General features: G+C 43.0%; 2 protein-coding genes across 2 annotated transcripts; both read right to left on the bottom strand.

Moving 5' to 3' along the window:
* Positions 1-376: 376 nt before the first annotated feature.
* LOC113018813 (uncharacterized) lies at positions 377-5,128 on the bottom strand. The gene is made up of 5 exons (XM_026162207.2): positions 4,733-5,128; positions 2,642-2,736; positions 2,343-2,443; positions 1,166-1,321; positions 377-1,068 (listed from the first exon to the last, which is right to left on the bottom strand). The coding sequence occupies exons 1-5, from the start codon at positions 4,858-4,860 to the stop codon at positions 634-636; spliced, it is 915 nt and encodes a 304-aa protein (XP_026017992.2). The 5' UTR covers positions 4,861-5,128; the 3' UTR covers positions 377-633.
* An 11,176-nt stretch (positions 5,129-16,304) lies between these two features.
* Positions 16,305-20,343, bottom strand: LOC113013319 (uncharacterized). The gene is made up of 5 exons (XM_080295328.1): positions 20,012-20,343; positions 18,639-18,733; positions 18,356-18,456; positions 17,153-17,308; positions 16,305-17,054 (listed from the first exon to the last, which is right to left on the bottom strand). Exons 1-5 carry the CDS (start codon positions 20,158-20,160, stop codon positions 16,305-16,307), a joined length of 1,251 nt encoding a protein of 416 aa, XP_080151454.1. The 5' UTR covers positions 20,161-20,343.
* Between the last annotated feature and the right edge of the window lie 3,766 nt (positions 20,344-24,109).

Here is a 24,109-nt window from a genome sequence, read left to right as displayed (position 1 = left end):
GGAATTACACTGAAACTAGAAATATAAGTTAACTTTCAAACAGCTAAACTTTACTCAGATTAAGAGTTAAAAACGTATATGTTGTCTATTATCAGATTTTTGGGGTACAAATAAAAAAACAGAATAAAAACAGGTTTTCCTCCATTCCCCTACTCAAACAGCACAAAGTGATGACGCCTTCTCCTGCTGACACTGTATGAGTAACCTAACAATAATGAAAATATCAGCATTTTAACTCAGTTACTGTATTTTCATTTTATTTGTACCACTAAAAAAATAATGTACCATAAAGGATCACATTTTACATGACAGTGTTACACTTACAGGACCTAAGGAATAAAATGGCAGAAAGAAAGAAAAATACACAGGATTAAAAATGGTTTTGCAGTGTTTTCTTCCCAGAGATGCGTTTTTATTTACATTTCTATATTAACTTTTATTAAAAATAGCAAGGTTTTATTAAAAGAGAAGTTTGCTCGGAACAGTTTAGAGGAAACAAGAGCAGTCCTCACGTACTTAGGAAGTACTTAGGAATACAAACAAAAATGTGTGTTAAGGAGATGACACGGGTTATATATGTAACTAACCAGAGGACAGCATGCGCTTACACACAGTGTTTAAGTTTCATTCCCATTATTTCTTGTGCCAAACAGGTATAGAGGTCTGTCTGGGGGCAAGAATGCACACGGTTTTTGTACATTCAACAGGCTCCTTCAGACACACAAAGCAAAACCTCAAATTGCATCGAGGGCAAACAACAAATTTACAAAGTCTCTTGCTGTGCTCCAACAGTAACCCACAAGTGGGACAGGCACGGACCGAGGGACACACACAGACACCATGATATGAATTTAATGTCATATCTGGGCATTTTTCTAATGTGTCTAGTGACGGGTTGCAGCAGCCATTGTTTTCACAGCGGTCTTTTCGAGGCCGTGCTCCCTTCCATTCCTTCAAACACTGCCAGCAGAATTCAAACGGCCGTCCTTTTACTGCTGTGCACACTTTACAGAGGACATTCAAATCTGATCCATTCTCTCTCGTCACAGAAGATCCACATCCAGGACACTACATGGAGACAGAGGTGAGACAATTAATACCTGATGAAATGTCTAATTACAATTCTACATTTACAGTAAACATAATATTAAAATGAAACTCTTACCAACTTAGTAGCAATTGTCTGCCTGGCAACGTTGAATTCCATTGTTTTTTGAAAGTACGTCTTTTCTTGAGGGTCCAGAAGAGCCATTTTACAAACCTCTGCAAAAGTCCACTCAGCACCACAACCAGACCCACCACACACAAACCTGCTTTCACCCTTTATTAAATAAGGAGAGGTGAGAGAATGATTAGACTCACATGTTGGAAACAAAACACCAAACAATTTGATGAGTTGTTTGTTTCCCCCTGTAAGTTACATTAAAAATCATAAATAGTGAAATATTTCATAAAACATCAGAACTGTATTGCTATATGTGGTAATTATTTGTCCTCCAGGGCCTTCGCTCCTGGCCGCCACCCGGCACACAATGTACCCGACCCCTATGGCGCCTCCTGCGGGTGGTGGGCCTGCGGGAGGATGGGCCCATGTCTCCTCTTCGGGCTGTGCCCGGCCGGGCCCCATGGACTAAGGCCACCAGACGCTCGCCCTCGGGCACCCTCCCCGGGCCTGGCTCCAGGGCGGGGCCCCGGTAACCCTATCCCGGGCAGGGTAAACTGTTCCCTCGGGGCAGACCCAGGACACGCTGGAGAGATTATATCTCTCGGCTGGCCTGGGAACGCCTTGGTATTCCCCCGGATAAGCTGGAGGAGGTGGCTGGGGAGAGGGAGGTCTGGGCCTCTTTGCTTAGGCTGCTGCCCCCGCGACCCGGCCCCGGACAAAGCGGATGAAGATGGATGGATGGTAATTATTTGATGAAACACACACATGATTATCACAGCTGTAACAGAAAAGCTGTAATTCAAAGCTTCACTGAAGCCTCGCAGAGGGCAGATCAGTCAGCCAGCATGCACAATCAACCGTGTAGAAAAAGAAATGTGTGATCTATTAAAGGTTTAATTAATTTACAGTTAATTACAATTTGCTCTGTGTGTTGATTTAGGTCAGCGTAGCTTCTTTCTCTCTTTCTCTTTACATGACAGTAAAAGTCACAATCCAATTCATTACAAAAAATAACGATGATATAATTGCCACTGTTTTCAAATTTATTTATTTATTTATTTATTCACATTCATGTAACATTGTCCTGTTAAAAATCAATGCAACCCTGCCAACCCTTGTTATTTATTTATATATGTCTGCTTGTGTATTTTAACAAAGCCAACCTTCAGTGGCCTACCTGGTCCAACAACCTGCGACACCAGTTGGTGAGAGAGGTCGGGGTCACAGCGTGACCACAGGACATCTGAGCTCTGAGAGATTTGAAGCCTTCATACAAAACTGAGAACAATCACACAGAAGCAAAAAAAAAAAAAAAAAAAAAAAATCAATATCACAGGAATAAATGCCGATGCGTTTTGTTTGACCGTGGTTCATGTGAATGCAGGTAAAATTATTTTATTTTATTACTATCATTATTTTAATATAAGAGTTGAATCTGTTCGATGCCACTTTGAAAAGTGCCCACGTGATACTTACAGTCCAAATCATCCTCTCCATCGACAAATTTAAGTGTTTTGTCATGAGGGTCGTAACACTTTTCCTGTTTTGTTGGCACGCTTGGTGGCGCCACACTGCCAAACAGCAACAAACAGATCAGAATGAACACTTAACGGTTTCACTTCGAAAAAGAAAATCCACCTGAAGATAAAATAGTGTGTTCGCGGCAGTGTTGCGCAAATTTCGGATACTTGCACACGTTTCGTGTTTCTTCTTAATATAAACTTTTTGATCAGTATCACTGCGATGTCAGACTGTGACACTGAATGATCACATCGCGCAATTTGCAACAATAGAAGTCAGAGGTGTGGACTCGAGTCACATGACTTGGACTCGAGTCAGACTCGAGTCATTAATTTTATGACTTTAGACTTGACTTGAAAAAATGTTCTAAGACTTGTGACTTGACTTGGACTTTTACACCAATGACTTGGGACTTGAATTGGACTTGAACCGGTTTACTTGAAAAGACTTGATATTTTACCCCAAATATAAAATTTAACATGCATATTATATAGAGATTGAAAATGTGACGTCATTCAGGGGTAAAACCGCAAAGGATTCTGGGAACTCGTGGCAAGCGGTACTAGCGCACACAGCCTTTCAATTGAAATCAGTCACACAGCGATAAAAAGAAACACAAAAATGTCAAGAAGCTGTTGTATTATTAACTGCAATAGCCGGTCGCATGACAGCCATGGGAAGCCGACGGGTAAAGAGATCGGTTGTTATCGGATTACGTCGTTGAAGAGAAATTGTTCGAGCCATGTTTCCGAAGTAACAAAGACAAGACGGATGGTCTGGATTGCAGCCATTCAAAGACCAAATATAACGTCCCAGAACACTCCAGCTCACAGGTTAGTCTGCTCCAAGCATTTACACGAAGGTCAGTCTGCTGTTGTAGTTAATGCGTCATTTTCATAACATAATTGATGATATAGGTTACAAGCAAGTCTGGCGCTGAACAGAAATTGTCGCGCTATGCTCCTTTATTTATTGTGCATAAATAGTGAATTGTCCTGACACAATATTGCGTTTCGCTTCTGTTATTATGGTACATTGACAAAAACACATACTTTTATTCACAGGGTAAAACAGTTGTTTTGTATCACTAATTGCCCAGTGCGATTACAACATACAATATTATTGTCACTGCTGCATTTCTGTGATGCTACCAGAAATTATTTCCACTGCTAATTAATTACCGTTGAGCTCAAAGGTCCTATTAATAAACGGTTAAGGAATGTGTATTTATGACGACGATTTGTGAGACTGGTAAACTTATGATACGTACGATGGTCTTTCGTTCTACACGGTGCATTTCAAGGTCCTGCACCCATCCGTCGGTAAACTGTACCTGGGCTTGTTGCAGTGACCTGAAGTTACTAAACTTCATGAGTGTATGCACTCACTCCAAGAACCGTATGATTATAATTATGCATATAAATATGCTACGATGAGATAGCTGACTTCATCTAACTAGCAAATGTTGTCCAGGCTACGTTGGTGATACAGTTTTTTTTAATATGTATGATATTTTTGTCATGCGATTTTAAAGCCGGTCCTACAACCGCATCCAAGAATGACATGCAGCTTATCTCAGAACTGTCGGTGAAAATTATTCTTGGAGCTAGGTTTAATTGAGCTGCATTTTAAAGAGGTGCAATTTCACAATTTGTGTATATTTTCTAAGTTCACTATTTTGTCATGTGTTGAGAAAAACACAGATTTAAAAATTACATGGTCTAATATTTACATTTAGCATATAACTGCAACATGCTTTTTTTCGTTTTTTTTTTAAAGACTCGAAAGGACTTGAAATTCAAAATTTCAGACTTGTGACTTGACTCGGACTTTTACACCAGTGACTTGAGACTCGACTCTGACTTGCCTGACATTACTTGAGACTTGACTTGAGACTTGAGGATAAAGACTTGAGACTTACTTGAGACTTGCAAAACAATGACTTGGTCCCACCTCTGATAGAAGTCCAAACATAAGAATCGTTAGCAGTGAAATCAGACCAGCAGCTCGCACACACATCAGTCAGTAAACCACGCAGAGTGTTACCTGTGGGCCAGGGCCATCGTCGCTCTGTCTGCATACAGCCGAGACACATCTGTCGCGGTGACGAACACCGGAGCAACACCTGACACTGGGTAACGTTTGGCGTATAAGGTGTCGAGCGTCTGACCCATGGTCGCTCTGTTAAAAATAATAGCAAAAAAAAAAAAAAAATCCGTAAAAATTCAGGTTGGTTGTTGTTAGGTTCGTTCTTGCACCGCAGTGCAACATATCATGACTCAAAGCTACAGATCCTTGAATCTGTCACTTCCTAAATACATCTCTCCACCCCTTAGTTTCACACTCCTCCGTCTCTTCCTCTCTCTTGTTGCTGGTGCTGCCGTAGATGGTGCAGAAGCTGCAGCCCTGCAGTTAACATGTCGGATCATTTAACAAAGTTTTGGTGCATCTATTTTTTAAAATATTTTATTTAGCAGTTTTAGTACAGAATATAAATAAAGAACTAATTAAAAAAATAGTCCACACAAAAAACAGACAACCATGTTGAGACATTAGAGACTCAAAAAAGAAGAGAAGGTACAGATGTAACACTTCCAGCTCTTCAAGAATCACAGACGCTCAGAAGGGTTGGCTTTTCACAGTTTACTTCTGCAGAAGACATAAAACACATTCAACAGGTGTCTTCTGGTGGTACCGGCAATTGTAGCTCCCTCACAGTGCAAGCGCGCGCTGTGAGGAGCGGAAGCCTTAGCAGCTTCTAAACGTTAGGGTGAGATCCGGTTTCTGGGTTTTCAAAATAAAATACAATTTAAAAAAAAAAGATAAAATTCACACTTAAAATGATAATTAAGAACAGGTAAGTGCATGTTTTTCATATGTATTATTAACTCTGTTACACTCACCCCCACTGAATTTTATCAAATTTGAGCCCCAGGTACCCACACTAGTATGCACCAACCAACCAGAGGTCAAAAATCACAAACACCAACTAAACGTATCCCTAAGGATGAAGTGGGGTGGGAGCAGCGCCAAACTCCCAACCCAGCAACTGGCAGCAGGGTGCCCGAAATACACCCTACTAATAACCCCTTACAAGGTGTGTACCATGGCTCAACAGAAAGAAAAAAAAATGTAGAGTACATAACAGCAAGTACAAATCCCATCATTCGGGTAGGCATATAAACAGAACATTTAGTTAGAGAAGGACGGGATCAAGGGCTTACAAACTGACTTCACGTCAAACCTGTCACGAACCACGACTTGATTTGACATTGTCTGGATCAGTCTATTCACAGGTTTGACAAGTCGCCCAAGTCTGGTTCTGATCTGGGAACCATTCCCGGTTTGGCTATAGTCAACCATTGGGGACTGAGCAGCAATGGCAGGAGCAACTACATCCACCACTACGTCAGGTGTAGTAGAGCATACTTGTACACCCTCCCCACAGCTCGTAGCAATATTGACCTCCTGGGACGCCATGCTAGAACCGGTTTGGTCAAAGTTCACTTCAACAGACAAGGCCGATGCGGCTGGCAAGACTGAATCCACGCTTGAAACATCAGTAACATCTCCCTGAGACTGGCTGGACTCCGTCAACTGCGACACCCATGCAACTGTCCTCTCTCCAGGGTCCAGAGGTTCAGAGATAACCTCCAGGTCAGCTGTCCCACCCATGGCATTGGGTGAGCGGTTACCATGAGCACCAACACAGCTCACAGCAGGGGCATTCAAATCCCCCTCCCCAGACGCAGCCCCATCATCATCTTCAGGCGCCGTGTTTACATCCCACGTAGAGGAGACGTGATCCGAGGTTCCAGCATCATCCTCCAGGGGCAGGAAATTCGCCACCAACAGCAGATTCCGGTGGACCACTCTCTCTCGTCCGGAAACAGAATCACGGATCTTGAAAGTGTGAGTATCATGGTTCACATCGATCACGGTGTAGACCGTTGACTCCCACCGATCAGCAACCTTCTTCTTTCCCCTCTCTTTCTTGTTAGCAACCAGGACTCTGTCACCAACCTCAATCCTGGAACCCTTCACTCTCCTGTTATAGAGTTGCGAGTGACGACGCTTCTCCTGCGTAGCTCGGGTGCGTGCAATGACCATTGCTTCCTTCACATCTTCCCTGAGGGAAACCACATACCTGTCATAACAGGTAACAGCAGGATCGCTCAGGACAGAGCGGAACAGAATGTCAACATGTCTACATGTTTTACGTCCATTGTCTTCTGATTGAATCTGTACAAAATGGAAAAACACTTATTCTTAACGTGCGACCAAACATTAGGTAAAAGGGTGCGAATCCAGTTGTCTCATGTGCGGTGCAGTTGTACATGAACGTCAGAGTCTGTAGCCGACGTGGCCAGTCCACTTTCGAGTCTGGTGGTAGGGCACGAATCATTCCACCCAGAGTCCGGTTGAAGCGCTCCACACTGCCGTTCCCCATCGGGTGGTAAGGTGTCGTGTGTGTCTTCTTCACACCAGAGACTCTGAGGAGCTCACTTATCAATTGGCTCTCAAAATTAGCACCCTGGTCGCTGTGTATCCTTTCCGGAAACCCGAACACACAGAAGTACCTGTCCCAGAGAAGCCTTGCAACCTGTTTGGCCGACTGGTCCTTGCATGGGAAGGCCTGCGCCCAGCCAGTGAAGTGGTCTGTGATGACCAAGACGTCGACGGACTTGTTGTGTGAGGCCTCAGCCGACCAAAAGTCGATGCAGACCAACTCCAACGGTCTGGACGAGGACACGCTGACCAAAGGAGCACGTCCCTCCGGTTCGATAGTTTTACTGACTACACAGCGCTGGCATCCCCGTACATGGTCTCTCACATCACGCCCAAGGTTCAACCAGAAAAATCTCTTTCTAGCCAGGTCTAAACTCCTGAACTGGCCCTGGTGACCGGCATCATCATGGATTCCTCGGAGGACCTCAGCCTTCAACGAGTCAGGAACCACGAACTGCAGTCGTCTGTTACCTGATATCTGGTCTCTGGAAACTCTGTACAACACGCCGTTGTTGAGGACCAGCTTCTCCCAGTGGCTCAGGTATCTTTTAACAAGGATTAGGTCCCCTACCCGCTCTCTCCTCGAGGGTCTCCTGTGTCTCTCAACGTAGAAGACGACGCGGGAAAGCACTGCATCCTGCAGCTGTGCGTCCCTAAGTTCTCTCTCTGAATGGGCAGGTAAGGCCTCCAGACCGGGGGACACCATCTGTGGCAGGTGATGTAAAGCCTCTATTGCTCTCCCTCTTGGGCCGACATCCCACTCGACATGTGACTGCAAAACAGCTGTGACAGCATCTTCAGCCAGAACCAAGGGATGCAGACTCTGCATGCCTTGGGACATGATGGAAGCTCCACCACCGGATCCACCATTCACCTTGCAGTCGGTGGACCACCGAAACGCCCCCTGGATTGATGCATGTGAAACATCTTTTGCCTCATTAAGGAAGTCTGCATATCTCTCAGCCAGCAGTCTGTCACTTACATTATCCTTCACAAAAGGCAATCGGCTCAGGGCATCTGCCACAATGTTCTGACGGCCTGGGACATATTTAATGTCAAAGTCATAGCTTGCAAGTTTAGCCACCCAGCGTTGCTCACAACAGTCCAGCTTTGGCTTGGTTAAAATGTGGGTCAAGGGGTTGTTATCAGTCCAGACGGTGAACTTGTGACCTTTGAGCCAATGACTGAACTTGTCGCAGACCGACCACTTTAACGCCAGAAACTCCAACCTGTGTGCTGGATAGTTTCTTTGAGACTGAGACAGGGATTTGCTGGCAAAAGCAATCGGTCTGGGCTTGGTTCCACCGTCCTGGATTTGAGCCAACACTGCTCCAATGCCATCCAGTGATGCGTCTGTCGAAAGCAAGAAGGGGCGAGAGAAGTCTGGGTGAGCCAAAACGACTGTATTTAACATCAAGCTCTTGAGCTTCTCAAAAGCCTCCTCTTCTCTGGATGTCCAATCCGAAGCACTCAACTTCCTGCATGGCCGCCTCACCTTAGTTGTTCCCTTGCCCTTCTTCACAGCACCTCTCAGGAGCTCAAACAGAGGTCTGGCAACAGCAGAGTACATGGGGACAAAGTGTTGGTAGTAATTAATCATCCCCAAAAATGATCTGACCTTTCGTTGGGAAGGAGTCACTCCATCAGTGTCCATGAGGTCCACGCTCCTCATGTTTGCGATAACTTCGACTTTGGATGGGTCTGTTGATACCCCATTTTGATCGATGATGTGACCGAGGAACTTCACGGATTTCCTCAGGAAGAAGCACTTTCTGGGGGCCAGCTTCAAGTTATGCCCGCGCAGCCTCTCAAACACCATTTCCAGGCGCTGCAAGGCAGTGTCCTCGTCTGGAGCAAACACCAGGAGATCGTCCAGGTAACACAACAGGCTCAAATAATTCTGGTCACCAAAGATGCTGGTCATCATGCGCATGAAGCTTGCAGGGCTGTTGCACAGACCCTGCGGCAGCCGATTATACTCATATAGACCCATGGGCGTGGTGAAGGCAGAATATTTCCTATCATCTTCATGCAGCGTCATGTTGTAGAAGCCAGATGTCAAGTCCATGGTACTGAACAGGCTGTTTCCCCCCAAAGCAGCCAGACAATCTGCTTGATGTGGAAGAGGATGGGCATCCTTCAGGGTTCTCTTGTTGAGCCACCGGAAATCGTTGCAAATGCGTAGATCGCCATTCTTCTTCCACACGAGCACCAATGGTGATGCATACTCACTGGTCGATTTCCTGATGATATCCCTCTCCTCCATCTCAGTCAACACTTGTCTCAGCTTCTGGTACTGGCTTGGGGGCACACGCCTGTAGGGAAGTCTGAAAGGTCTGTTATCTGAGAGGCGGATGCGATGCACAAAGTTTTTGGCTTCCCCACAGTCGAGATGATGGCGGGAAAAGACATCCTCGTACTGCAAAACCAGGTCAGCCATCCTCTCTTTACACTGTCCCGATGTCTCACAGGACTCTATGTCAACATCACCAAGCCCAACAAGTTTGAGTTTCTCCGTCATGGAGGTGGGCGTGACTTGTGGCGACATGGCCGACTGATGGCTGCTAGCCAGAGTTGTCTCCTGGAGCGCTGAAGCATCAAAGTCCTCGAGCGCCACACAGGAGTACACATCTGCTAGTTTGGCGTTACGTCGCAGATGTACAGGCTGCTCAGACATATTGATCAGTTTCAATGGGACCCATCTATCACCCCACAAGGGAGTAACCAATCTAGCAACCAAAATCCCTCTGGGTGCTGAGCGGGATGACGAGGGCTCTGTCATCACTGTACTGCCAGGGGAGACATTGATGTTCTTTGGTAGTTTTCCCCATACCAGATATTCGCGACCCGGTTCAAGGGACACAGCTGAGTTACACCTAACCGTGCCCACTTTGTCCGGGACGTCCGAATCTTTCCATGGGGTCAAACCAGAAAGCATAGACAGAAAGTTTTCAGTCTCAAGGTTGGTCTTAGAGCAATTACTGAAGACCGTGTTCCAGTAGGGCTCACAACGTTTAGACTGGTGTAATATGTGCTTAATGACGTTCGTCCCCAGTATCAGGTCATCAAGCTGCCCTTGAACCACCAGGATGGGAACTATCATTCTGCAGCCATACACCTCCATCTCCACATTGAGGGCATACTTAGGCTTCACACGTAGTCCTCCACACCCAACAAGGGTCACATCCACTTTGATAACATCTTGATCAGATATCAGTCCAGACTCACGCAGAGTCACCTCGGCTGCTTCATTCATGCTGCAGGCCATGGATCCACTGTCCAGCATACCACCCATTTTCAAAAGCCCACCGAAAGTGACGGGAGTGTAGAAAAGACTGTCACTATTGCCGACTTTGTGAACGTTTTGGAAGATAACTTCAGAATCTTTGCATTTTTGTCTTGCCTCCTCATACACTGACTCCGCATCACAGGTATCAGCAGTTTGGGAGCTTCCTGTAAGACCTGCACTGCCTCCCACCGAATACAGGTCGGTTAGTTTCCCTCCGGCTGGACCTGGGTAGACGTACTAGCCGGGCAAGACAACCGAACATGGCCAGGAGCAAAGCATGAAAAGCACAGTTTGTCAGATAGGCAGTGTGATACTGTGGTATGTCTTGGATCACTGCAGACTTTGCAGGCATCCTCCCTCCTCCGTCTATTTCGCGAGAACTGATTAAACGCCCCTCTCCTTGGTGTCTGAGTGTTGTGGTGCTGCATTCTCTCCATCATGGCCTGAAACATATCCACCATCTGACCCATGAGCCTTTCCTCTGACTGTTGAAGATTTTGACTCACCGCGGTCGAAGGGGAGAAACTCAGACTTCCGACGAGGGGATCTCGTGTTGCAGTGGTGGAGGGGAACGAGTCCACTAACCCCTGAAAACCTGAGGATGGGGGCGAGAAGCTTCGGGAGCGTCCCTCCGGCACAGCAGCTGCAGGTGAGGCGTTCGGGTGTACGGTGGTGATCGTAGAATTATAGCCCTTCAACTGTGCAGCGCCGCTGGCTCTACCATTAGCACTCACCTCCCTTTGATAATCATCAATCCTTTGTTGTACGTCTCGAGCAGTCCACTCATGGACAGGCTTGCACTTGAAGACATAAGACAACTCGGGGTCAGGACAATGTTTCACAAACATACATGCTACTTCATGAGTTAAAGGGGTCGCTGTCTGCCCCTGTCTGCGTAGCCCCTCTATGGCTAGTTCAGCAGCCTTGTTCAGTCTTATCCAATAATCTACCGGGTTTTCACCCCTGGTAGGGAGCGTTGCATAAAAGTCAGCAAGAGGGAGGCACGATGAAGAATCACTGAAGTAATGGCGAAGGACACCAAAGACCAGATCAGGTTTCTGTTTGACATCAAGACCTGGGTCACTACGAAGAGCCACTCTGACCACATCTCTGGCCTTCCCCATTAAGTGGCTAATAATTTCGTCAGCCTGGCCATGAATGGGGACCTCTTGCTTCCACAGGTAGGTTGTTGCCATGTCAATCCAGTCCTGAACAGAACATCTGTCTGTGCCATCACCCCTAAAAATTTGAAGCTCCCTATTGGGCTTAACATGGACAGTTACATGTGGTACATCTCGAGCGGTACTGTTACATTGCTCAGTTTGAGTCTTAGAGTCACCAATCAGGTTCACAACGCCAGCTGACAACAGTTTAGTAACAATGGATTCACCAATCTGGGCTCCTATTTGCTCAACCATGTCAGTAAAACTGTGTACAGTATCACTGTCTCTAATTGGAGTGGAAACCTGGGGCATATCACCCACACCCCTACCGATGGGAATAAAACTCGGGCTTTGGCCTAGCCCAGTGTCACTGCTCACAGGACCAAACTGTGTGACATTACTGGCGTCAACTGCATGAACTAGTCCGGCACCTCTACCCTTAGGTAGTACTGGAGTGACAAATTTATCCATCGTCAAATCACACACTTAAGATAATAACTGCATGTGCACTCCGTTAGGGAGAGAAAAACAAACAAACCCAGAGATAAAAATAAGAAAAATAACAGTATAACAGTAGCAGAACGAGGGAAAAAAAAAAAAAATTATAATAATAATGTCCAAATAATTTGAGTGTATAACCACACGTTGTATATCAAAACACAGACACTTTCACCCTTGTCTTATTTCAGTCACACCCCTCACCTTTTTGTTTGTTTTTTTTTTTTTGGGGGGGGGGGGGGGGTTTCGCTTGTTTGGGTTTTTCTTTTGTCTAAACTCACTTGGTTACAACAACCCACATTCAACTTGTGAACAGCAGGGGAGCAGAACAGCAGCCACGGCGATGAGCATCAAGCTGATCTGAAGATCCGAATGGTCACGGCACCAGTGTAACACTTCCAGCTCTTCAAGAATCACAGACGCTCAGAAGGGTTGGCTTTTCACAGTTTACTTCTGCAGAAGACATAAAACACATTCAACAGGTGTCTTCTGGTGGTACCGGCAATTGTAGCTCCCTCACAGTGCAAGCGCGCGCTGTGAGGAGCGGAAGCCTTAGCAGCTTCTAAACGTTAGGGTGAGATCCGGTTTCTGGGTTTTCAAAATAAAATACAATTTAAAAAAAAAAGATAAAATTCACACTTAAAATGATAATTAAGAACAGGTAAGTGCATGTTTTTCATATGTATTATTAACTCTGTTACACAGAAACAAAGGATATCCTTCCCAATAGTAGTCATAGTTAATGTAGGAACCCTCAGGTAAACAAATGAATTGGCAAATAACTTTACAGAAAAAGTTGTCATAAAATGTGTTGACATAAAATGTTCTTATAAATGCAGATCGATGTTACACTGGGCCAAAAAAGGCTCCCACATCGTCCCAAATTAGTTTCGAGTGCCAAGTTTATTTAGTCTGAGCTTTTCCAGTTGTAGAACAGACGGCATCTTGTTGAGCCAGTACTCCAAACCTGGTTGGGTAGACTTCCAAGTCAGTAGGATGAGTTTCTTTGCCACCGCCATCCCAGGGTCCGCTGCCATCTGGAGATAGAGGGGCAGCTGACGTGACTCTGAGGACCATCCAAATATTGCCAGGTTTTAATTTGGAGAAATGTAACAAGAATATTATTTGAATATTATTTGTGAGCTTCAGCATATATAAATATAAATATTAAAAAATATATATATATATATATATATATATATATATATATATATATATATATATATATATATAAATATATATATATATATATAGCAGCCGTGGTAATCGGAGCACTAGGTGCGGTGACTCCCAAGCTAGGCGAGTGGCTCCAGCAGATCCCGGGAATAACATCGGAGATCTCTGTCCAGAAGAGCGCAGTCCTGGGAACAGCTAAGATACTGCGCAGGACCCTCAAGCTCCCAGGCCTCTGGTAGAGGACCCGAGCTTGAAGGATAAACCGCCCGCAGGGGCGTGCTGGGTGTTTTTTGTTTTTTTATATATATATACATCCAGCAGCTCGTCCCTGACTAGTGGTGCTGATGGGAGCTCCACACATTTCCAGCTGCGAACCATTGCCTCAGACTTGGAGGTGCTGATTCTCATGCTATGTAATGAGCTATGTAAAAGCTTGTTTTGAAAATTGTGACTTCAAAAAAAGAAGCTGAAGCTTTTGAGACCTCACACTCCCTGACCTTAAGTGAAAATGTGTGGAAGGATCTTAAAAATACTGCAACTTCTTTAACTGCTCAAACTATGTAATCAGTGACTCACATCACAGTAAAGGTGTTCATTACCTGCACAAACATCGAGAAAATATGTAAATTTAGAAGATCTTAACCTGTAAACAACAACATACTAAGCCGTAGAGATCAAACTTTAATTGCTTTCATAGTGAAACCACATCATCTTTAGACAAATTTAAAGGTTCAGTTTTCCTGGAAATATCTGAACTCTGTTCATTTGGATCCCACCTGTTATCCTTCTCAGGTTTGAGCAGTAAACACAGACGCTGACCTCTGCACACACCAGGGAACGTCCCCAAGATTGTTTCGTTTATTTTTCTTTTGTCACTTTCACTTTCTCTCCAGCAGTTACCAGAAGTCATACGACTGCAGATCAGCACTTATATGGTTTTGCTATATGTAATAAAAGGGTTAGTGCTGCTGAGAGTCCAGCTTTATTTATTTTTTTATCACTCTTTTATGAACGTACACCAGGTAGTCAAAGCTGATCCGACTAGTGACGCTGTGTTTCTTGGATTATGACCTGGATTTATTATTTTATTTAGAGAGTTTGGGGGATTATTGTGTTCCTTTTGCCACTGCAATGTTCTGAATGTGCATCAAACTGGATGTTGAAATTACTTAATATGAATGTTTGTACAACAGAACTTATGAATCCACTCAGGGCCACCATTTGGCACATCAACCAGGATGTAAAGAAGCAAAAACCAAACCAAACATTGTTCTGGTTACATATCAAACACATATACAGACAGTTCTAGTTAATAGGTAGTTTCCAGTGTTCAGCTGAATGACGGTGTTTGAAATCATGTTGAAAACCAGATTTGCTTCTACACTCAGAAGCATTATGATGAGCATCGTTTACATGTTTCATCTTTAGTTAAACTTTTTCGTTTACACGTCGACTTCAGTTCCATATTTAAATCTTAGTGTGTATTTTCTGTAATACATTTTCTGCAACCAAACCAATGCAGGCAATGTTCTTCATAATGTATCACTTAACCAGCACTAAGGGGGAGAGCAGAACATTCATGCTTGGAATACAAGCACCTAAGTTTACAATGGTTAACTGATTATCATTGCATCATAGGCCTTCATCATGGTCATCTGAGACAAAAGGCAACCTGGTGATAGGTCTAGAGGCCTGGGGCAAAAAGTAACACCACCTACATCAGGAAGAGATTGAAGGAGGTGTGGACAAACGGGGAATGAGCAGAGCAGTAGGACTGTGGGAGCATGGAAAAACAGATGTTTTGGCTAAACTGGTAAACCATTATCATCTTGAGAAAGAGTGAGACCCCTTTCTTCCCCTCTAGAAGAGGTTCCTTGGATCATCTTCTCAGCAGCTGCCCACAGCCTCTCCACGATGGCTGCTATCTGTGGCACCATGACCAGGTGCTGAATGCAGTGGGAAAGAGCTTAGCCTCATCTCACAGTCTCAGACTGGCTTTTCTGAGACAAGTATTATATATCATATATCGTAAGTTGGATTTGGGGAAACAGAAATTACTAAAATATTTGCCTCAGCGCAATTCATGCTGTGATTTACATGTAAATAAGTTAACTATGATTTTAAATGATTTAAACAGAGTGAAAAATATACTGATATCCTGGAATCACACCAACAACTAGAAGTTAAAGTTAACCTCTAAACAGCTAAACTTTAATCAGATTAAGAGTTAAATATTTTTATATTGTCCGTTATAAAATGTTTCACTAGAAATGAAAAACAAAGAATGAAAACAGGTTTACCTGCACTCCCCAACCCAACACCACAAAGTGGTGAAGCCTTCTCCTACTGAGACTGTATGAGTAACCTAACAATAATGAAAATATCTGTATTTTAACTCAGTTACTGTATTAATTTAGCTGTCCATTTCTACCATTTTTAAATAATGTATAATGAAATATCACATTTTACATGACAGTGTTCACTTACAGGATCTAAGGAATAAATAAAAATCCACAGGATTTCATTGAACAGTGTTTTGCTGGCTTTCCTTCCCCACAGATACATTTTTATTTACATTTACACATTGACATTGATTAAACATAACTACTTTGAAAAAAACATATTCTCTAAACAACTTATTATCATGTAGCTAGGACTACAAACAAAATGTGTGGAAATGAGACGTCACAGGTTAATTAAATCTGTAAGCAACCAGAGGACAGCATGTGCACACAGAATGTTTAACCTTATTCTGAATTTATAAATGAACGACATTTTTCAGATTTATCATTACAGTTCAGCATAACACATCTGAAAAGATCATATTTGGTAGTAAATTTCTCACTAATATAACACAATAATTTTTGTTTATAGCCTGATGTTTTTCAAAGCAGAGAATTTAAAACACAACATAGTGAATGTATTTAGAAAAGACACGCTCAGTAAAAATAAAGTGAAACTTAACAGCAGTGTTTCTTTCCCATTATTTCTTTTGCCACACAGGTATAGAGGTCTGTCTGGGGGCAGGAATGCACCGGGTCATCTGACATTTGCCAGAGTGCTTCAGACACACAAAACAAAACGTCCCATTACATCGAGGGCAAACAACTGATGGGCAATACTTCTTGCTGTGCTCCAACAGCAAACCACAGGTGGGACAGGCACGGACAGAGGGACAAACAAGGACTCCAGAATCACACTCATCGTCATCGCCATCCTCATCCTCATCCTCATCCTCATCGTCATCCTCATCGCCATCCTCATCGTCATCGCCATCCTCATCGTCATCCTCATCGTCATCGCCATTGTCATCCTCATCGTCATCCTCATCGTCATCGCCATCCTCATCCTCATCGTCATCCTCATCGTCATCGCCATCCTCATCCTCATCGTCATCGTCATCCTCATCGCCATCCTCATCCTCATCGCCATCCTCATCGTCATCGCCATCCTCATCGTCATCCTCATCGCCATCCTCATCCTCATCCTCATCCTCATACTCATACTCATACTGACACAATGTGATATCTGGGCATTTCTTTAGTGTTTCTAGTGATGGGTTGCAGCAGCCACCATTTTCACAGCGGTCCTTTCGAGGCCGTGCACCCTTCCACTCCCTCAAACACTGCCAGCAGAATTCAAACGGCCGTCCTGCTACTGCTGTGCACACTTTACAGAGGACATTCAAATCTGACCCATTCTCTCTCGTCACAGCGAATCCACATCCAGGACACTACATGGAGACAGAGGTGGGGCAACATTTTATAAATAGCAAAATGTCTATCAAGTCTAAATTCACAGTATATAATAACATGTTGATGAAACACTTACCAACTTAGTAGTAAGTGTCTGCCTGGCAGCGTTGAATTCCATGGTTTTTTGAAAGTACTCCATTTCTTGAGGGTCCAGAAGAGCCATTTTACAAACCTCTGCAAAAGTCCACTCAGCACTACAACCAGACCCACCACACACAAACCTGCTTTCACCCTTTATTAAATATGGAGAGGTGAGAATTAATAGACTCGCATGTTGGAAACAAAACACTAAACAATTTAAAGATTTTTTTCAGCACGTTATTAACCCTTTCAATCATGAATTATGACAACCTCAATCTGGATTTGTTTCTAAAGTATTTTATTCACTTTTAGTCATGAAAAAAAGATTTTTGAACTTCATTTTTTTAAAACCTGTTCTTTTTCAAATTGTTTTCTTTACATGTCCACTTAGGTGGACAACATACATTTTTACTTATGAATTGGGTATGGAGTGACACATCAGTCCAATGTAGTGGTTTATGTGCAAGTATGCCATCAACATAAATCCAAGAAAACAGCCTCTGAATTGCTGTCCACTGAAGTGACCACTACGCATGAAAGCGTTAAAACTACAAACACTGAAATATTTCATCATACATCACAACTGTATTGCTAGATGTACAAATAATGTAAATATTTGATTAAACAGAGTTATGATGCTATATTTTGTCTGAAAGCTATTTATGTTCTTTACTCTATAGAAACACTGAAATGATCACAGCTGTAACAGTACAGGTGTAATTCAAAGCTACACTGAGGCCTCACAGAGGGCAGATCAGTCAGCCAACATGCACAGTCACAAAGTTGGAAAAGAAATGTGATGTATTACAGGTTGAATTGCAGAGGCAATTCAACCTAATTGATTTAAACGCTACAAGTTACAATAGAGAAGACAGAAGCTGAACATTTCTGACTGTTTTATATCCCTGAGAGCACAGCAGGTTTCTGCTTAGAGAAGTTCATGAATTTACAGAGCAGTGAGCTGCTCTGTGTTGATTTCAGTCAGCGTAGCTTCTTTCTCATCTACATGAAAGCAAACATTACAATCCAATTCACGACAACAAAAAATGATGACATATTGGACCCTGTTTTCATTATTGTTTATTTATTCGAGCTCATAACATTGTCCTGTTACAAATCAACACAATCCTGCATGACACTGTTATTTATTTACTTGTTTGCTTGTTTATTTTAGCAAAGCCAACCTTTAGTGGCCTACCTGGTCCAACAACCTGCGACACCAGTTGGTGAGAGAGGTCGGGGTCACAGCGTGACCACAGGACATCTGAGCTCTGCGAGATTTGAAGTCTTCACACAAAACTGAGAACAATCACACAGAAACAAACGATCAGTGTTACACGTGAATAAATGCTGATGAGTTTTATTTAACATTAGTTAGTGTGAATATGGGTAAAACTGTTTTCTTTTATTTTTATCATTATTTATATTTTGGATTTGAATTTGTTGGGCATCACTTTGAAAAGTGCCCACATGATACTTACAGTCCAAATCATCTTCTCCATCAACAAATTTAAGTGTTTGGTCACAAAAGTCGTAACACTTCTCCTGTTTTGGTGGCACGCTTGGGGGCGTCACACTGCGAAACAAAAAAAACGAGATCAAAATGAACACTTCTGATTTCACACAGTTTCTTCTTAACATAAAGTTTGTGATCAGCGGTTTTGTGTTTCAGTATCACCAGTGGCGGTCCTAGCCTGTCTGGCGCCCTGGGCGAACACTCCAATTTCCTTAGGGATTAATAAAGTATTCTGATTCTGATTGTTTCAGGATGACCTGCCATTATCCAATGACACATCTGCTTACCTGTATCTTTTGCTCATTTCTCCTCCTCTTCTTTTCTCTTTTTTCTAAACTGAGGACCTGATGGCTTTGAACTTTCCTTGTCCATCTTGGTTTTAACTTTGCACTCCAGTATGAACACCCATCCCCCATCCTGAGAATCATCACAACATAACCTAACAGACCTACACCTTAGTTCACAAATTCACTTTGGTTTATTTCTGGGATTTCACACAACCCAGGATTCAAATCATGAACACATAATGGGCTTGGATTTACAACATTATGAATGAAATGTGCTCTAATTGGAAGCAGCCGGGGATCCTCCCATTTCGACAGGTTGTGTGTGAGACATTAAATCACCAAAGTATAAAATATACATTTTGAATTGTTATTGATCCCTTTACCCCGAGTCCTAAAGTGTGTATTTATTTTCTTACTCTTCTTATATTTATTGTTTGTTTACTTGCCCTGTTGTAACTGGAGCCTCGTCCTCTTGTCTCTCTCGTCTGGACTGTATGTAGCGGAGATGACAATAAAGTTTACTTTGACTTCAGCAGCAAGCAGGCGCACCGAGGGCTCTCGTGCTCACTTTTCGCGTATAGAATTTCGAAAAAACATCGGTGCAAATTATAAGTCTGTATCATGATGTCTGCTGTTTTTGTGTTTGTTGGTTTGTTTTTATTTTGTTTTATTTTGTGAGATGGTTATTAGACGCTTCTCCAGCCAGCGAGAGAATCTCCCGCCGCCCCGCCCTCTCCTCCCTGTGCCGCAAGCAGCACGCCTATGCCATTTCCAAACTGCGCTGGCATGGCGTCGGGGCAGCATGAGTACGAGCAATTTTATTTATTTATTTATTTTTATTATTATTTTTTGCCGATGCCCGTGATGCCGCCCCCCACGATGCCGCCCCGGGCAACCGCCCGTGTCGCCCGTATCAAAAACCGTGAGTATCACTGTGATGTCAGACTGTGACACTGAACGATCACATCGCGAAGTGTACAACAATAGAATAAGTCAGTGAAATCAGAGCAGCAGATGTAACACACACAACAGTGAGTGAACCACGTGTTACCCGTGCTGCAGAGGCGGGAATACTGGGTCCATCGTCGCTCTGTCCACGGGGAACTCTGGATATAGGCGACAGACATCTGGCACGTTGATGAACGAAGCAAAACTTGAATCTGGGTAAGGTGAAGGCACACGTGCGGTCCGGTTGAACATCTGGCTTGGATATACAGCGATGGACTGAGAGTAGCTTTGGTCTGCGCTGAATGTACGCAGCGATGCTCCTCCCTCTCTCTCTCTATTCGCCCCGTGTGTGTGTGTTTCAGGGCCGTACCTCTGAATGACTAAAAGAAACTTCGGCTTTTAGATTCTTAGAGATTCTTGAATATGTCACTTTCTGATTACGTCTCCCCACCCCTTTATTTTCACCCTCTTCTTCTCTCTTGTTGCTGATGCTGCTGTGGACGGTGAAGAAGAAGCAGCCCTACATTGTGGGTCCATTTGACACATTTGTCACAGCTATTTTTAGTTTATTTTCTTTTTAGGTGTCAGCTTTTCAGCTCCACCTTTTCGCCACTTGTTTCCACACTAAACTCTGTTCTACAAGGTGCACCAGCGCACAGAGAAGAGGAGGTTGTGTTTGCATAAAGAGATCTTATCGGACAATACACTGTCGATAATTAAAATGAACGAATCAGCACACAGAGCAAATTCCCGGTATGCCGGATTACCACTCCAGCCCTGGGTCCACATTAAATAATACATTAAATTTGTAATTATTATTGTTCAGGTTTAGAATCAAGTCAAAATTTCGAGATTAAACTGGAAATGCTTTTCAAGGAAAATAGTAAAAAAAAATTGTTTCAAGTCAAACCACTGCCCCACGCTTCTATATACTCTACAAAATGCCTGGTGTAGATGGGTTAGTTAACTCAGTTACTAACTCAGTTACTTTTTAGAAGTACTTTTTAAGTATCTTGCCCAACACTGCTCCTGAGGTGGATGGGGCTTTCTCTCCCTTGGCCGATGGTAGGGAGATGACTGTGGAGGGCAACCAGTCTGTAGGAACAGACTAGCAGGGCAGCAAATATGACATTGTGTGTCTAATTCCTGCTGCTTTAACAAGGGCAGTCTTTCTTGCCGGGATGCATTAGAAGTAAATCAGTCCAAAGTTTCCCATAGACCTTGACTGTGCTCCTTCCTCCAGTCAGGGTTGCTTCATTTCCTTGGCTACTGCTGCTGCTGTGTGAATGTGTACAAGTTTCTCAACATGTCTGCAGCCTAGTCTCAGGTCATAGTCCTGAAGATATGCAGATGAGTGTATTTGACCTAACTGCTTCAGGCTGGAAGGAAAATGGTTGCATGTTCAAAGGTTTCTCTCATTCTAGGAAATTATACCACATCTTGTTTGAATCACCAATATTGAATACTACTTGCAGGTAGCGGTATATGTAAGTGGATCTCTGAAAGGATGACTTCCTGGCCTATCGGTTAGAATACACTGCAGTGTGTCAAAATACAGTGTGAGAATTTATTCATGATCCAGCATTTGCTCTAGCACAATATCAGCAGTAGGAATGACTGTGAGAGAAGCAATTCGGCAGACTCCCCACACAAGATTTCTCTGATACAGTCTACTTCAGCATGCATCCTCACTACTAATCTTCCAGTGGATGCCTGAAGCATGCTCAGAAGATCGGTCTTTCCAACATTCTTCTTTGTGAAATTATTTTAGAGGTTAGGTTATATGTGCGATAGGACACATTATTTAAGGTTTAGTATTCTTGAACTGGTTGAAATTGACCTTTGGTAATAGAAAACTAGGTTTCTAAAATTAGCTCCCCAGGTATGCTGCTGTTTTGGAAATGATGTCATGGGTAGTCAGAGCCACTCACTTGTCACATGACTGCATCAGGACGCTCATTAGATGTCACTTGAATGGACCTTGATCACAACTCTGATTGTAAAAGCTGCCAGTCAGGAAAGGATGTCAGAAAAAAAAAGAATCTTTTCAAAAAAGTAGGTCAAATATTTACTTATATTGTTAAAATCTGTAGATTTAGTTTGTTTTTCATTGTTTTTGGTGTCAGCTTCAGTTTGTTTTGTGCTGAAGTATGTGCTCTGGCAGGCTGTGGTAAAGAGCCATAGAAAACTCAAATTGTATCCCACTGCTTCCACCAGTATAATGCCAGCACCTTTGTTAAACTGGTCTGCATTATGATACCAAAAACAAGTATTATTCAAACAGTGAAATGCTGAAGCACTTGAAATTTATTTATTTATTATTATTTATTTAGAATTTCCAAAACATCCTTGTTAAAATTTTACTCTCTCCAATAACCACTCTGCAGTTTACAGGGGTTCCCCTTCCTTGAAGAACCTAAGCACTACAAGTGATTACACCACAGCACACTGAAAAAGCACACTACACAGACATGAAAGATCAATCGTGGAAATCACAGCAAATAAAGAGGCCACATCCTGGCCAATAACATTAATTGAGAGAAGGCCCCTAAAAACTTAACGGTTAATGAGCCTGTATTGCCAGATCAATGTCACTGAAACAAAACAGAATAGGCAATTAGACACTAAACAAGATGGATAACTTAACTCACCTGATCTTTGACAAGGCCCCACCCCCAGGTCTGGATACTGGCACCCGTACAGCAACACGGGAAACGCTCACCTACCTGGCTCTCTTCACTGTCGATAACGCTAAAGGTTGTAAAATTTATTTAAAATCCTCTGAGTTTGATCAAAGTTTTGAACAGCTGTAAAACAGGATGTTTCAGTTTAAGAGTTGTTTTCAATAAATTGCATTCTCAAAAAAATGTTTTGTCTCACTCCCATTTCTTTCTGTTGCATGTTGAAGCTCTTCTTGGAAAGAACAAAATTAGATTTTTTTCCATCTTCAAGTGGTCTTAAACTTTTGATCAGGGCTGTTTAAATTTATAGTTCACGAAGTATGTAAAAAAATACTTTTGCTACTTCCACAAGGTGGGGCTGTGCACCAAATGATACGTGAACTGCTTTAAAAAAAAAACGGATACCCTCACCCGACATTTTATTAGCTACACCTTGCTAATAAGGATTGAACCCTCTTTTGTCTGCAGAACTTCAGACGTCATTTGAGTGCAGTGAACTCATCGTTCAGCATTTGATGAAAGAACACTTTGCACTTGTTGTTCTTCAGGGTGAAAATACTGAGGCTCTTTTACAGCCAGTAAAGTTGAACGCTGAGAAAGCGATGAACTCCTAGAACCAAACAATGACCCAAAGCAGCCATTAGACTTCAATATAAACTACACCAAATGAAAACATTTGCTAAAGCTCACAGTACTTTTCAATATCAGTGAAAACCTGTGGGAAGATCTTAAAAATACTGTTATTCCTTTAACGCAGGGGTGGGCAACTCCAGGCCTCAAGGCCCAGTGTCCTGCAGATTTCAGATATCACCCTGGGTCAGCACACCTGAATCAAAAGATGAGTTCATTGCCAGGCCTCTGGAGGAATTCAAGACATGTTGAGGAGGTACTCGCTGGTCTCTCTGTCAGCAGATTCTCTGTCCCTCTCCTTCCCCCCTCCTTCCCCTGTCCTTTCAGTTTTCCCAGGATTGATTCCAATTGTTTCGTTTGGATTTCATCTGTTATACATTCACCTGTCTGAATGAACAGTAAACACCGAACCTGCCCTCTGCACACACCAGGGAATGCCCCTAAGATTTTTTTTATTCACTCTTTATTACTTTCGATTTCTCTCCATCACTTATTAGAAGTCATGTGACTTCAGATTTGCAGTCGTGATGATTTTAAACACTTTTGTTTTACTTAATCTGTGTTAGCAATACTGAGAGTTGAGGTTTGTTTATTTACTTTATAATGTATGGGTTATATTGCACCACGGAGTCAAAGTTGAGGAAAGTACCCGATCTTTGGATCAGTGACTCTGGGTTGGATTATCTTGGACAGTTTGTGGGCTTCATGTGTTGCTTTTGCCATTGTGGTGTTCTGAATGTGCATCAAACTGGATGTCAAAATGTTTTACTTTTTATATGGTTTTACAAAAGGTTTGATTAATTCACTCATAGCCGTCATTTGGTACAACAAATCGGTGAAGCAGCAAAAAGAACAAAACAAACATTGTTGTGGTTGCATACGAGACTGTT

Source organism: Astatotilapia calliptera, chromosome 3, assembly GCF_964374335.1.
Source record: "Astatotilapia calliptera chromosome 3, fAstCal68.1, whole genome shotgun sequence".
NCBI lineage: Eukaryota > Metazoa > Chordata > Actinopteri > Cichliformes > Cichlidae > Astatotilapia > Astatotilapia calliptera.
This window is presented reverse-complemented; position numbering and strand designations above follow the sequence as displayed.

Coding starts and splice junctions, on each gene's coding strand:
- LOC113018813 (XM_026162207.2), bottom strand. CDS start 4,860: ATGGGTCAGACGCTCGACACCTTATACGCCAAACGTTACCCAGTGTCA. Junction 2,444..2,641: donor TGGAGAGGATGATTTGGACT/GTAAGTATCACG, acceptor GATTGTTCTCAG/TTTTGTATGAAGGCTTCAAA. Junction 1,322..2,342: donor GTCGCAGGTTGTTGGACCAG/GTAGGCCACTGA, acceptor TATTTAATAAAG/GGTGAAAGCAGGTTTGTGTG.
- LOC113013319 (XM_080295328.1), bottom strand. CDS start 20,160: ATGTTCAACCGGACCGCACGTGTGCCTTCACCTTACCCAGATTCAAGT. Junction 18,457..18,638: donor TGGAGAAGATGATTTGGACT/GTAAGTATCATG, acceptor GATTGTTCTCAG/TTTTGTGTGAAGACTTCAAA. Junction 17,055..17,152: donor AGACACTTACTACTAAGTTG/GTAAGTGTTTCA, acceptor GTCTCCATGTAG/TGTCCTGGATGTGGATTCGC.